Source organism: Prionailurus bengalensis, chromosome C1 (genome assembly GCF_016509475.1).
Source record: "Prionailurus bengalensis isolate Pbe53 chromosome C1, Fcat_Pben_1.1_paternal_pri, whole genome shotgun sequence".
Taxonomy (NCBI): Eukaryota; Metazoa; Chordata; class Mammalia; order Carnivora; family Felidae; genus Prionailurus; species Prionailurus bengalensis.
The window spans coordinates 33,445,365-33,460,637 of record NC_057345.1 but is presented as its reverse complement, the minus strand read 5'-3'; the positions used below and the strand labels follow the sequence as shown (position 1 = coordinate 33,460,637).

Genomic DNA, 15,273 nt, shown 5'->3' with positions numbered 1-15,273 from the left:
TGTCTTTTTACACATGGTTTGTTCAAATCTGCATCCAAACGAGACGCACATGTTACATTTTGGGGTTCAGTTTCTTTTTTTTTTTTTAATTTTTTTTTTTTGACGTTTATTTTTTTTTGAGACAGAGAGAGACAGAGCATGAACGGGGGAGGGTCAGAGAGAGGGAGACACAGAATCAGAAGCAGGCTCCAGGCTCTGAGCCATCAGCCCAGAGCCCGACGCGGGGCTCGAACTCACGGACCACGAGATCGTGACCTGGCTGAAGTCGGATGCTTAACCGACTGAGCCACCCAGGCGCCCCGGGGTTCGGTTTCTAAAGTGCCTTTGTTCCATAATGGTCTCTTTGCCCTTTTTTTTAAAAGATTTTTGTCTTTATACCCTTGATTATTGGTAAAACTTAGAAATTTGTCTCATACAATGTCCCACATTCTGGATTTGGCTGATTGCTTTCTAGTGGTATCATTGAATTTATTTCTCTATCCCTCATATTTCCTGTGATTTGGAAAGCTGGAGGTTTGATTAGATTCAGGTTCACTTCCAGGCTGTGTGTCCAGGATGAGAGCCTTAACCTTTCTGTGTCTCAGTTTCCTTATCAGTAAATTGAGGATAAGAATGGTAACTACCTCACTGGGATAGTATAAGGATTAAATTAGTTAAAATATGTAAAATACTCAGAACAGAGCTTGACACCCAATATTTGGTAGCTATTATCATTATTTGAGGACAGCCTCCAGCTTCAAAGCTAGAGACCAAAATAAACAAAACAAAACAAAAAAATCTACGAAGTGAAAGGAAAGAGCAGAAAATTACAACTGATGTCCTCAGGTATATGAATCCACAACATGAAAGCAAGAGGTTGCCAAAAGAAAAGTCAGGTACCAGGAAAAACTCAGAAATTACAATTTTGGAGCAGAAATGAGAACACTCAACAGAAGAAGCAGGGGATGAAGTTCAGGAAAATCTCTTATAAACTAGAGCAAAACCAAGAGGTGGAAAATGAGAAAGAAAAGATTTTAAAAACCAAGGAATCTATCACAGAGAAAGTCTCCCAAAATCGAACACTACACGTTTCCTGACTGAAAGGGAGTGTCTAGTACAATGAATGAAAAAGACTTACCATGACAAGTCATTATGAGCGTTCGGAACACCAAGGATGAAGGAAAAACGTATACCCTAAAAAATTCTGGAGAACAAATGAACAAACAAAAATTACACAGGAAGTGACAGAAACCAGAATAAAAATCAGATTTCTCAAAAGTCTAGCCACATGAGAAGCTAAAAGACAACGGATCAATACCTTTAAAATTCCAAGAGAATTTGATTTCCAGTCTGGAAATCTGTACCCCACCAAACTGTCAAATGTGAGAGTAAAATAAAGCCATTTTTAGACAAGCAAGGTTTCAAACATTTACCTCCCATGAATCCCTTCTGGGGAGGTTACTGGAGAATCCACTCTTCTAAAATGAGAGAATAAACCACAAATGGGAAGATCCAGGACACAACGGATTTGGCACCAGGGAGAAGAGATGGGAATCCCCAGAATGTGGTTAGGGGAAGTCCTACAACGATAGTTGCCTAGTGAGGCCATGACGATAACTTGGAGAGAAGAGGATGGGCCTAAGGAAGGATGTCTCCAATTAAAAAAAAAAGAAAAAAAAAAGACACTGAAAGATCACCAGAGTCACGTGACCAGATCAAGAGATGTTTTATAGTCCAGATGGAGAATTTGGGGAAGAATTAACAATAGATGCATACATAACTAAGTGAATGGGGGGGAAAAAGGCAATTTTTGACTATAGGAAAAAAAATTATTCAATAAAGTGAATGTAACCTTAGTATGGTATACACCTCAATTGTAAAAATATACTGTGGTTGTATCAACATAAACTCTGACTCAGCCAACTAGGGAATTAAGCAGACTGGCCAACAGTCTGTTGATGGTCACAAAAAGATGACAGATGATGCATAGATAGATAGATATCATAAACTCATGGAGGAATTAGGGGGAGGGGATTTTCACTCCTTCCAGACTCCCCCTCCTTCCAGACTCCCCCTCCTTCCAGACTCCAGCCTCACTATCCTGATGAAGAATCCCAAACCAGTGTCTCTACACCTGTACCTTTCTGGAGCTAGACAACTGTTCTTGCCTATTGCCACCTCGAGTATAAACTAACACACACACTGTGTGTGTGTGTGTGTGTGTGTGTGTGTGTGTGTGTCTCTTTCTCTCTCTCTCTCTCTCACACACACACACACACACACCTCTAATTTACCCTCTTCTTTATCCTTTCCCAAGCTAACTCAGCATACCTTCACTTTTATCAGTGGCTCCACTATTCTTCCTAATCTTCTACTTCGGCTTTTCCACTCCTTCATACCCTGCATGCAGTCCGTTTTAGAATGGCTTTCTAAAGTTTTCCAAAGGCCCATGCCTGTTTCCAGCTGTATTATAATCCAGTCTAACTTGGCTACTTTTATTATTAACAATAATCCAATCACCATTCGTATAGCATTTTTAAATGAAATTTATTAGACTTCCTTCTAATTAAAAGAAGAAAGTATAAATCTTGCTAAGGTATAAGTGTTCATTGCAGAAATTTTGGAAAATACAGAAAAGCACAAAGAAGATAAAAATCCCCTCTACTCTCAAAGTAATCTGGATTTACCTATTGGTATGTTTTCATCCAACCTTTTTTCCATATGTCCCAAATAATCTTTTTTGAAAAAATAAAACAAATGTTGTGATCGTGTTGTATGTGCCTCTTTTTAACTGTTTCATTTAATAAAAACATTTTATTACATCAATAAATATTCTGCTATGTCATTTTAATGACTGCATTGACTCCCATGACAGCTATCCTATGATGTATTTAATCAACCCCTATTACAATTATTTTTATTGTTTCCAGTTTTTCACTCTTAAGAATAGTGCTATCTCTGATTATTTAGTTAGGATAACTTAGAAGTGGAATTGCTGAGTCAAAGATCATGCTTGTATTATTATTGTGGTAAAAAAAAACCACAAAATTTCCCATCTTATTTATTTTTAAGTGTACAATACAATGGTATTAAACATACGCACATTCTTGGGCAAAAGATCTCTAGGACTTTCTCATCTTGCAAAATTCAAAGTCTATATCCATTGAACAGCTCCCTGCTTAGCATCCATCAATTGTTTCAATTCTTGCCTAGTCCTTAGAGGAACAAAAGTTGGGGGTCTACATGGCCGCGTCTTTCTCTGGATAGGCCATTTCCTATCCTAAATCCTGGCTGAAATACTTGCTGGGGTACTTACTAGCTGTGTGACCATGGACAAGTCATTTAACTTCTCTGTGCTCTGTTCCCTTACCTGTCAAATGGGGATAACAACATGGTCCTATACATGTACATTGTCATACATACTTATCAACAGGAATAAATGAGTTAATAAATGTGAAGCTCTAAGAACAGTGTGTGAGGCAGCCATTATCATTATTATTACTATTATTATTACGATTAGACTGAACAAGATTTCTGTTGTCATTTACCTACCATTTTCTTCAATCCTTCTAATCTAATAAATGAGAAACGATGACCAGCTATTTTGATTTGTAAAATTATTTTAAATGACTAAAATTGTAATTATAAAAAAATGTAAAATTATGTATTATCGATGAGCTTGAACGTTTCTCTATGTTTATATTGGTTATTTACATTTCTGTCCTGATTTCCTTTTTCCAAACACTGTGGCCAGCAGGACCTCCCTCCCTTGGTCTTCTTAACGAGCTTGTAAACCAAGAAGGCAGCGGTCACCATCCACACTTTTCTTCGAATTAAGAATAGTGAAGGCCAGGAAGTTAACAATTCTCGTCCCGGCTTGAGATCTCACTCTTCAAAGCCTAGTAGCTGTCCCAGAAAATATCCCAGGGAAAGCTTTTGCTAGTCACCTCCCACCCCTGCCCCAGAGCTCACACTCTGGAATGACTTGGGAATGGCTAGATGTGATCTCTGCGCACGCGCGGCTCTCCCGGGGGCGGGGCCTCAAAGCGCGCCAGCCCCACCGCCCCGCCTCTCGGCCCCGCCCCCGGCCCTGCCCAATCCTAGGCGCGGCGGGCTCGCGAGTCCAAGCCGGGAGGTAGGGAAAGGCGGGGGTGTCCCGCGTGGGGTCTTGCACGGCGACGCGGCCGGGCCCCGGAGTCCCGAGGCGAGAAGGGCCGGCGGCGACTCCGGGCCGCTGCTCGCCGCCATCTTGCCCCCGGAGAGGGCAGCGGCGGGCGGGGAGGCGTACCCCGGGGCCGGGCTTGGGCCGCGGGCGGGCGGCGGGCTGCGGCGGGCGGGCCCGGGCGGAGCGGCGGGAGGCGGGGACCCTTCGGCGTCGGGGGGCCGCAACTGTCGGGCCGGCGGGGCGTGGGAAGGCGCCGGGTCGGAGGCCGGAGACCGCGCGAGGCCCGGGCCTCCCCGCCGACCCGCTCCGACGCGTGGGCCGGCCCCGCCGGGCCGCGGTGTCCTCACAGAACCGCGCTGCAGTGTATGAACGTTTCAGAGGTCCTCTGGCTTGATCCTCACGCCGCAGGCCTCGGAGGCAGGGAATGTGGCTGTTGGCCCATTTTGCAGACAGGAAACGGGCTCAGAGTGGGGAGGGGATTTTAAGTATTTAATATCAGGAGAAAGTTTGGTGCACTCTCTTCCCTCCTTATATTAGTTTTATTCATTTCTTGCTTTTTCTTTTTCTTATAAATTTAAAAATGCAGAAAAATAGAATATTATAACGGTTCGCCCAGTGACGCCCAGCAAGGTCATGGCGGTGGGATTCAGTCTTAGTCCACCAAATCCAGCACCCTTTTCACCGGGCCACTCTGCCTTCCCTGTCAAAGGAAGGGGCTGAGCTCAGGGATTGTTAGGGAAGGGACCGGCAGTTCTTTTTTCTTTTCTTTCCTTCTTTCTTTCTGTTGTTCATCAGTCTCTTCTGCATCATCAGAGCTAGGAAGCGTTCAGAAGCCAAGTCATGGATCCACCTGCCCGCAAAGAAAAATCCAAAGTTAAAGAACCTGTCAGCAGAGTGGAGAAGGCCAAGCAGAAATCAGCCCAGCAGGAGCTGAAGCAAAGACAAAGAGCAGAGGTGAGATAAAGATGGGCGAGTATACCTGTGGTCTGCTGGAGATGATGCTGGAATAGAGACAGGAGAGAGAACTGTGATGCAGTTCTGCCTCCAGGAAAGCAGGTGCTCTCCTGGGAGGAGATCGAGGTCCAGAATGATGGAGTGGCAGCCCAGAGTCTCATGCCAGGTTACTGTCAGAGCCCTGACCGTCCCCACGTGATTCGTGGTGCAGAGCCTTTGTGCAAGGAAGAAAGGAAAAACAGAAGGGACATGTGAGGGAGGGGTCAGAGTGAGACAACAAGTGTTGGATACCCTCTAGCACAGATGTTCGGGATTTGGCCGGGGAGCAGCTAGCTGCTCATAACCAGAAGAGGCGCAGGTCCTATAGCCACCAGACCTGTTCCTTTGTTCAGTCTACACAATCAACTTGAGAATGAAAAGCTAAACTGTTGACACTACCTTTGTTGGAGCACATCCAGACATGTAGGGTTTTTGTTTTTTTTTTAGTATTTAATATCATAAGAAAGCTTGCTGCACTGTCTTCCCTCTTTCTAGTCATTTTATTTGTTCCTTTTTTGAGACATTAAAAAATACGGAAGAACAGACTATTATAACAGACACCTGCGTACTCAGCACCCCAGATTGGTGGTGATTAATATTTTGTCATACTCGCCTGGAGCCTTTCAGATAAATAAAAATTACATATGAATTTGAAGTCCTCTTTGTCCATTCCTGTCTTACACCCTTTTTCCCTTTCTGTGGGCAACCATTATAATGTTTTATGCTTTTACACTCAAATATATTAATAGATATCCTTGAGCAATATACAATGTTCTTTTGTGTTTTAAAATTTTATATTAATAAAATTCTGTGTTTTGGGACACCCGGCTGGCTTGGTCAGTAGAGTGTACAACTCTTGATCTCGGGGGTGTGAGTGTAAGCCCCATGTTGGGCAGAGAGATTGCTTAAAAATAAAATCTTCAAAAAAATTATCAAAAAATAAATAAGTAGGGGCACCTGGGTGGTTCAGTTGGTGAAGCATCTGACTTCAACTCAGGTCATGATCTCACAGTTCGTGAGTTCAAGCCCCACGTTGGGCTCTGTGCTGGCAGAGCCTGCTTAGGATTCTCTCTCCTTCTCTCTCTGCCCCTCCCCTACTCATACACTCATGCTCTCTCTCTGTCTCTCTCTCAAAAATAAATAAACATTAAAAAAAATTAAAACTTGACAAAATCCTCCTTTAAAAAAAGAAAAATAAATAAGTAAAAAATAAAATTCTGTGTTTTATTTGACCCTTTGCCTACATTATGTTTTGTAGGACTATTCATGTTATAATAATGTAGTTTATTCCTCATCACTGCTTACAGTAATCTATTTTATTTTATTTTTTGACTTTTTATTTAAATTCCAGTTAGTTAACTTACAGTGTAATATTCGTTTCAGGTGTACAATGTAGTGATTGAACACTTCCATACATCACCCGGTGCTCATTATCCACCTGACCCATCCCCCCCACCCCAACCTCCTCTCTGATTACCATCAATTTTTCTCTATAGTTAAGAGTCTGTTTCTTAGTTTAAGAAACAAAAGAAATGAGCATAGGAGAAAAAGAGATACAGTAGTCTGTTTTATGAATCCACTTGGGTATATTTACCCGTTCTTCCAGTAATGAACATTTAAATTACTTGTAGATTTTTACTACTACAGATATTACTGTCGTGAAAAACTTTTCGATGTCATAGATGCTTTGGCACCTGTGCTAGAATTTCCGTAGAGCATCTATAACTAGAAGTAGAATGGCTGTGTATATTTCCGTTGTACTAGACATTGCCAGATTGCTGTCAAAGAGGTGATAGCAGTGTAAGAGGGTTCTCATTCCTCACTTCTTTTCCTACTTGATAGCGAAAGACTTCACATTTTTGTTGATTTGATCCGTTCATTAAGTCCTGAGCTGCTACTAGGTGCCAGGCGCCGTTGCAGGAGCTTGAGACCCGTGACTGGACCAGGCGGAGAAGAATGCCTGCCTTCGTGGAGCTGCATTCATTGGGGGAGGCGCTTTATACTAAGTAAACTGTATAATAGAGTGTTTGAAGTTAATCCATACACAGAAATCTGCCTTTGGGTTAAGACCGACCGCCTGAGGGCTGTGGACTTGGATTCTAACAAATTATTCTCCCCTTCTTCACCTCCCCGTCCCCACCTAGATCCAGGCCCCAGATGTTCTTACTGCATTACGCTTTGGGGAACAGTTGGAGGGTTGCTCTAAGAAACAGCCTGAGGCAACCGTCCTTTGTGCACGCTGTAAGGAAAGATGCTGTCAGGGACATTCTTGTCCTTATTGACATCCTTCTGGTGAGGTTCCACAGGTTAGATTTATTAGTCCAACTCTAAATCCCCGCTCCTCTATGAACCCCAGTTCTTTCCATGGGACCTTGGACAAGATGCTTCATCTCTCTGAACCTCAGTCCCCCCCTTAGTACGAGGATGATGACCTCTACCTCCCAAGATTGTCATGAGGAACAGAAATGTATGTAAGGCACTTAGCACAGGGCCTGGCACCAAGAGAGCACCCAGTAAATGGCAGCAGATTGTTAGCAGAGATCGGGTGCTTCCAGGCACTTGGCCTGCTCTTACTTGTGCGGATTCTGAATTGAAGGACTGATCGTGTTTATGGTGATATGCTGCAATGGAATATTGGAATATTGAAATGTAACATTCCCAGGCACGGGGCCAGCCCGCACGTGCATGACCACGTGTATCTTCACACTAGGGCTTATTACTCCTCCCATTATTCTGACCTTTGTAAATCCTGCCTGGCATAAGGAAGAGATAGAGAATATGTGACTTTGTGAGGTAGAAGGTATTATCCTCACTTTAAAGCACAGAACCCTAGTTACTGAGGGATCGAGGGGCAGGACTGCCAGCTAAATCTGACCTTCGGCTCCTGCTTTTTGCTTTGCCCCACAGTGACCTTGCTGTTCGCTTTATCTGTGCTGCCTGGGATGTATTCTCTTAAGATAGAAATGGCAAGACCCTTGCGGGGAAAAGGAGACACAGGTTCCATTCAGTTCTACAAAGATGGCACATTCTAGAAAGTTCGATGTGATGGAGCGATGTGGGGGATAAATGGGAACAGAGGGCACATGTGGCTGTGAAGCAGCATTTGACACTGTTAGCGACTCTTTCCTTCTCAAAAGTCTTTCATTCCTTGGCTCAGACCTGCTGACCTATTTTGAGTCCCTTCTTTGCTTATTTTATTTTCCCTTCTACCAGTCTGCCTTCTGGTCTCCAAGAAGCTACTTCATATCCTTCTTAGTCCCCAGCTCAGTCAGATGCAGATTAAAATGCTCAGTAAAGCATGAACGGATGAAGCCGAGGTTCAAATATATGATACCTATATCTATAAATCTATATCTAATCTACATATATAAGAAGTATGTGTATTCATATGTATATATAATGTGTGCAACTTAAAGGAGATGAATAAAACAACCCTGTGCCTACCACCCAACTGAAGAAATAGAACATGACCAGGAACTTGGAAGCTTCTCGGGCCCCACTCTGGTCTTGTCCCCAACCCTTCCCACTAGCATGGCCTAATTTCTTGATTTTATGCCGATCATGCCCTTGCTGTTCTGTACTAATTTACTCTTCCACTGTGTACCCCCAAGTAATACTTTGTGGCCTAACAATATACTATCTAGTTGTGCATGTTTCTGAATTTTTAAATATGTTACTACATTCTGTGACTGTCTCTCTTCACTCCGCTTTTTTTTTTTTTAAACTATTCAGATCTATGCATTTATTTTCATTGTGGTAAAGTGTATATAACCTAAAAGCTAACCATTTTAACCATCAGTATTCTGCTTTTTTAAAGTTTTTATTTTTGAGAGAGAGAGAGAGACAGAGCACAAGTGGGGGAGGGGCAGAGAGAGAGAGGGAGACACAGAATCTGAAGCAGGCTCCAGGCTCTGGGCTGTCAGCACAGAGCCCGATATAGGGCTTGAACTCGTGAACCACGAGATCGTGACCTGAGCTGAAGTCAGACGCTTAACCGACTGAGCCACCCAGGTGCCCCTTAACCGTCAGTATTCTGCTTTTTGATAATCATTTATGTTGCTTGTAACTGTCCTCATCACTGTGTGGGATTCCCATTTTCCTTAGAGATTATAGGGTCTCACCACAGTAGACACATGGGGGACTGTAGGATCATTCACCCTTTCTATGTAGTCAGTTTTGATCATTTTACTCTTTGTAGGAATTTATTTCATTTTAAGTTTTCAAACTTATTGACACAGAGTTCATAATACTTGGAGTTAGTCTCCATTAGATCAGTGATTATCTTTTCTTTTTGATGCCAGTCATGTTTGTGTCTCCCCCTTTTTATCTCCGTTCACCCTGTCATAGGTTTGCAGGATTTTCTCTACTGCTTTCAAAGAACCATCTTGCATGGTTAGTGATCCTCTCTTACACATCTGGTTGCCTTTCTGCTCTTTATTTTGTGTTTTCTATTTGTCTCACTGCTCGGTTTCTTTTTTCCCCCTTTCTTGTCTTCTCTTAAATTGATCCAAGTTACATCCCCCCGCCCCCACACACAAACACACTCCTTCATTTTTCTCTTTTACAACTGGGGGCGTTTTATGATGTTTCTGTTCTTTAGTGGACAGATCAGCACCACAAGGATAAAGGTGAGGAATGAGGTAGATACCCCACCTTTCACCTGAGAATGTCTCTCGCGATTTTCATTCCACCGCCGCTGCCTGCCCTACGTCGTCATATTCTTGCCGCCTCCTCCCTGGACTATTGTGATGATGCCTCCTAAGGGGCCTGCAATCTCTTTTTCCCCTACTTGATCCCTCACATGGTCTCTAGTTATCTCTCCCAAAGCAGAGATACAATCGGGTTGCTCCCCTGCGCACTAATCTTGCTGGCTCTCCAGAGTCTGGCCAAAGTCCAGATGCCTCGGCAGGGCATTTAAGGCTTCAACATCCTCAGTGCTCTCTCCACCTCCCCACATGCTGTGATATCCTTCATATTAGCATAGTTGAAGGTTCCAGAACTAATCCTGTACTCTTCCATTCTGTTTATTCCGTCACATCACCCTCTGCCCGCCCCCTAGTATGTCCTTTCTTCCCTGCTTGTCCAGATCCTACTGAAGCTTCAAAAGCCAGATCAAGCCACCTGCCTGCTTCTCCCCTCATGCTCCAGATGGAATCAGTAGCCGTCGCTTGTGCTCCGTTATCACTGTCCCTGCATTATTGCCTCAGGCCCGGCATTTGCCCCTGACCCAGCCTGTGGTGTCTGCTTAAGCAGCTGCCTCGTCTGCTAACATGTCGGCTTCTCCCTTCAGATCTATGCCCTCAACCGAGTCATGACAGAGCTGGAGCAGCAGCAGTTCGATGAGTTCTGTAAACAGATGCAGCCTCCCGGAGAGTGAGCCACCCGTGTCCAAACGACACGGCCCCCGGAGGCTGTGCTGGTCAGCTTGTTGCCAGTTTTAGGCTGAGCCGGTCCAGTTGGAACCTTACAGAACCAGACAAGACGACATCTGGGTTCTTCCTAAAACTGGATAAATGTGAACTTCCTGTGTGTGACTCCTGCTTCACTGGTTACTCCCGTCTGAATTGGCCCGATGCTTGCTGAAGAGACTCGTTTTATTCTTCTAAGACACTAGACCCTAGATTTCTTTTTTTTTTAACTTTTTCTATTGTTTGAGAAAAAAATCAGTGTTTCTCGTGAAACTGTAGATCTTCTCCAAAAATACAAATAAAAGACTGATAAAATGTTCGTTTGCTCACTTTAGTTTGGGGGCGGGGGGTGCCTAGCCATAGACAGTGGAGTCAGAAAAGATGTGATAACACTATGTGATAACTAACTTGAATTTAAACCAATAAAAATTAATAAAAAGGAAGAATGTAATAGGTAAGACAAGTTGAGGTGAGCGGAGGCAACCCTTCGTCCTTGGCGAGGGAGTGGAAGGGAGGAGGGAAGAGAAAGTCAGTGCTTCCAGTTCTCCTTCCTGGGGCGAAAGCCCAGCACACCCAACAGCTCCTGAATTTTCAGCCACGCGGACATAAATACGTGACGCTTCACTCCCACACGAGCCAATACTCGGGGTGGAGGGCCGCAGCTAGGATTCCTCTGACCTCGTGATGGACAGTTAGCAGCAGGTTTGCACCAGCAGGGAGAGTGTGCGGGTGCTTTTTGCTTTTCATTCCGGGAATCACTTTGTCAGGCCTGGAAACGGGTTTGCGATGGGCATATTCAGACTGGTTCCTCAAGAACCATTCACCTACCCATCCTTCCACCTGCCATCTTTCAGTATCGGAGTGTAAAGTTGTTTCTGCTTCAGGCACTTGTATCAGGAATGGTGGTTCATACTTCAGCTTTAGCAACAGAGTCCTTTTAAAGCTGAGCAAGAGGAGCATTTTTCTTTTTCCCCAGATACTCCTGGGGAATAGGGAAAGGGATGTCAAGACAGTGGGAATATGTATGCAAATGAAGTAGACCTAGTCAGGGCAAAGGAGCCAGACTCTACCTCAAGTCTCCACCCTGGAAATGCCTAGATTTCCCCTACTGGCCTTGGGGATGTCTCAAGCAGTCCCCATCTCCTTTTTGTCTCCCTGCTGCCTCTGAAATCACTGAGAATTCTGTTCCCATTTGCTGTGGCTTGTTTTAGGAGTCAACCGGGGAATTTGCGGGGTATAAGAATCTTGCTACCACTGTGGAGAATGTGTTTTTGAGAGCCCAAGTTATAATTAAGGATGACCTCTACAAAGATTATCCCCATAAATGGTGATTAGGCTCTATAATATCCTGCTCAATTTGGGTTGAATAGGGATTATTTGGTTTTATTTTTTGGAGAAGAAGTCAGGGTTTGGAGTGAGTGATTATAAACCTAAGAAAATGCTGTAGTGTGCTACAAAGCACATTTTGGGGAGTCAAGTGTCTTGGGGTCAAATTCTACTACACTAGAAAAGTTACTAATCTCTGAGCCTTAATTTTTCCCATCTGTGTGATGGAGTATTTTCTTCCAGTCAGGATCATTTGTTGGAGTAATGAGATAACGCATGTAATAGATCCTTAGTGAATGTTACTTCCTTTCCCAACCATCTTATTTCACGGGAAATGTTTCAAATGTCAAATAACCAAGTAATACATGAGCATTGGTCGGAAAGATTCTGATCCTTAGTAGGGAATTGCCTGTATTAATATATGTCAGCCTGATATCTTCCATCCAAGAGAAATACTGTAGTGTTCCAATTTTTCAAACTGCAGGTGGTTGTAAAATCCATTTAATAAATTATGACCCGCTTTTTAATGAAATAATAGATTCAAAAATATCATATGGTAAAGATACTGTTTCATGAAGCTTTTGTTTCAGGTTTATGTATACTTCTGAAAGCGTCAGCTGCATTGGAGGGAAAAGTTCCTTATTACTGTAGGTTGTGGCAAAAAAAAAAAAAAGTTTGAGTCTTGTGAGGCAAGACTGAGTCATCTTTTTATTCGCAACTTAAAGGGAAAGAAGTTTCACCTGCCTCAGGTAAAGGTTCCAGAGGCCTCTGAGTCTCTAATTGGAATAGTGTTGAACGCTAAGGCTCTTGGGAGCACGATCAGTGAAACTGGGAGCACCTTGTGTCTGCTTCCCTGCCTGGGATTCCCTAACCCTGAGGGGATCTACTCCCGGTTTCTCAGAGGTAAGACATGTTTTTGAAGTTCTGCATCAAAAAATTCATGAGAGGCGCCTGGGTGTCTCAGTCGGTTGAGCATCCAACTTCGGCTCAGGTCATGATCTCCTGGTTCGCGTTCGTAGGTTTGAGACCTACATCGAGCTCTGTGCTGACGGCTCAGAGCCTGGAGGCTGCTTCGGATTCTGTGTCTCCCTCTCTCTCTGCCCCTCTCCTGCTCGCACTCTGTCTCTCAAAAATAAAACGTTAAAATTTGTTTTAAAAATTCATGAGAACACTGACTTGGGAAGTCAGGCTGCTTGACGCTTGGGTCCCCGCTTACTAACTCTATGAACATTGGACAAGTTTTTGTCTCCCTAAGTCAGTGAATCTCAGACATTTCAGTCTCAGATTTCTTTATACTCTAAAAATGGAGGGCTTTTGTTTTCGTTATTTATGTTAACCTGTGGTTGATTTTTCTCATTTTAAATGAATATTTTTGAAATAACTTTTTTTGTGAAAAAAATACTTTTTCAAAATAATCATTGAGTGAGAAGAGCAGCATTGTTTTACATTTTTGCAAATCTCACACCCAGCTTACAGGAAAGGAGCTGGTTTCTCATATCTGCTTCTGCATTCTGCATTCTCATATTGTTTTGGTTAAACTATGTGAAGAAAATCTGGCCTCACGTTGATATGTAGTTGAAAAAGAGAGGGGTATTTTTTTTTAATGTTTTATTTATTTTTGAGACAGAGAGAGACAGCACTTGAGTGGGGTTGGGGCAGAGAGAGAGGGAGACACAGAATCTGAAGCAGGTTCCAGGCTCTGAGCTGTCAGCACAGAGCCCGACACAGGGCTCGAACTCACAAACCGTGAGATCATGACCTGAGCCAAAGTCGGTCACTCAACCGACTGAGTCACCCAGGCGCCCCAAGAGAGGGGTATTTTAATGATCATTTTAGATGTTCTTGTTACAAATACCAAAATTCAGCGGGTGGTAGTTTCTTAAAGGCTAGTTGCAACTTGAAATCCGATACCATATTAACGAACTTTTTGTACTGTGTTACATTAAAATCCACTGGTCTTTGACTCTTGCCCTTTGGATCACTTATGCGTGATCTTGTAACATCTGGCGCGGATCATTTAGAAAATACCGCTTCACTGCCTTATGCAGATCTTTCAAATGTTTACACATTTTGTTATATACCGTTAAAAATAACATTTTCAGGGGCGCCTGGGTGGCGCAGCCAGTTAAGCATCCGACTTCAGCCAGGTCACGATCTCGCGGTCCGTGAGTTTGAGCCCCGCGTCGGGCTCTGGGCTGATGGCTCAGAGCCTGGAGCCTGTTTCAGATTCTGTGTCTCCCTCTCTCTCTGCCCCTCGCCCATTCATGCTCTGTCTCTCTCTGTCCCAAAAATAAATAAAACGTTGAAAAAAAAATTTAAACTGTTCCTTGGATCATGGAGATACCTCAGTGTGCAGCTGATACAAAAGTTACATAACTTTCCATGACTGGCCTTTCTGACATTTAAAAAAAAAAATAACATTTTCATCAATATCCCCACTAATCTCATCAGAAAAGTCGTTGAGTACTGGAAAGCTGTCAAGCCCACCGTACTAGATACAAGTGTTCGAAAAGCCATTGAAAAGCTCAAATTTTACCCTTGGTAACGAAAACTTGTTTCATGAAGTGACAGTCTCAGCTTGTATTTCAAGAAAACCAAGTCTGAACAACCCTAGTTTGTCAGTCACCCTTTGGTATTTTACAAGAAATGCAGCTAGCTCAGCTCAAACTAAAAGCAATGCTTTTCCTGGAGACAACCATCATAATATTAGTATGGAGTTCTTTACCCGTGCCTTCCACTGTTGCACAGAATATTGAAAAGATGTAGGGGCGCCTGGGTGGCTCAGTCGGTTAAGCGTCCGACTTCGGCTCAGGTCGTGATCTCGCGGTCCGTGAGTTTGAGCCCCGCGTCGGGCTCTGTGCTGACAGCTCAGAGCCTGGAGCCTGTTTCAGATTCTGTGTCTCCCTCTCTCTGACCCTCCCCCGTTCATGCTCTGTCTCTCCCTGTCTCAAAAATAAATAAAAAACATTAAAAAAAAAGCTGTATATTCAAGGGTCAAGGTCTAATAAAAAGAATAATTGTTACTGCTTTATGAAGGACATTCTCAAGTGAGATTTTGTTTTGTTTTGTTTTGTTCACCGTGAGCATATGGCAGGGCAAAGTACATTAACTACCAATACCATTTAGTGCCACAGCCTAGATTCACACCAAGGCGCCAGGAGCTTTACCCACCATTACTTTGCAAAATGTCAACAGTGATTTTCATTCCTGTTTCAGGATTATTAAGAAAATCGTTTTGGGGCGCCTGAGTGGCTCAGTCGGTTGGGCGTCTGACTTCGGCTCAGGTCATGATCTCGAGGCTTGTGAGTTCGAGCCCTGCATTGGGTCCTGTGCTGACAGCTCAGAGCCTGTAGCTGCTTCAGATTCTGTGTCTCCCTCTCTCTCTGCCCCTCCCCTGCTCAT

General features: G+C 43.6%; 1 protein-coding gene across 2 annotated transcripts; it reads left to right on the top strand.

The window, feature by feature from the left end:
- The first annotated feature begins 4,017 nt into the window (after positions 1–4,017).
- Positions 4,018–10,864, top strand: LOC122480363 (small vasohibin binding protein). 2 transcript variants are annotated; one of them, XM_043574629.1, is made up of 3 exons: positions 4,018–4,114; positions 4,958–5,098; positions 10,428–10,864. In XM_043574629.1, exons 2-3 carry the CDS (start codon positions 4,985–4,987, stop codon positions 10,512–10,514), a joined length of 201 nt encoding a protein of 66 aa, XP_043430564.1. In that variant the 5' UTR covers positions 4,018–4,114; positions 4,958–4,984; the 3' UTR covers positions 10,515–10,864. The 2 variants fall into 2 exon arrangements, with proteins under 2 accessions (XP_043430564.1, XP_043430565.1); XM_043574630.1 differs by having other exon boundaries at positions 4,042–4,114; positions 4,940–5,098.
- Positions 10,865–15,273: the final 4,409 nt, after the last annotated feature.

Excerpts from the sequence above, each read along its gene's own strand:
- LOC122480363 (XM_043574629.1), top strand. The coding sequence starts at position 4,985 with ATGGATCCACCTGCCCGCAAAGAAAAATCCAAAGTTAAAGAACCTGTC. Across the intron at positions 5,099-10,427 it reads AGCAAAGACAAAGAGCAGAG|ATCTATGCCCTCAACCGAGT; the intron begins GTGAGATAAAGA and ends TTCTCCCTTCAG.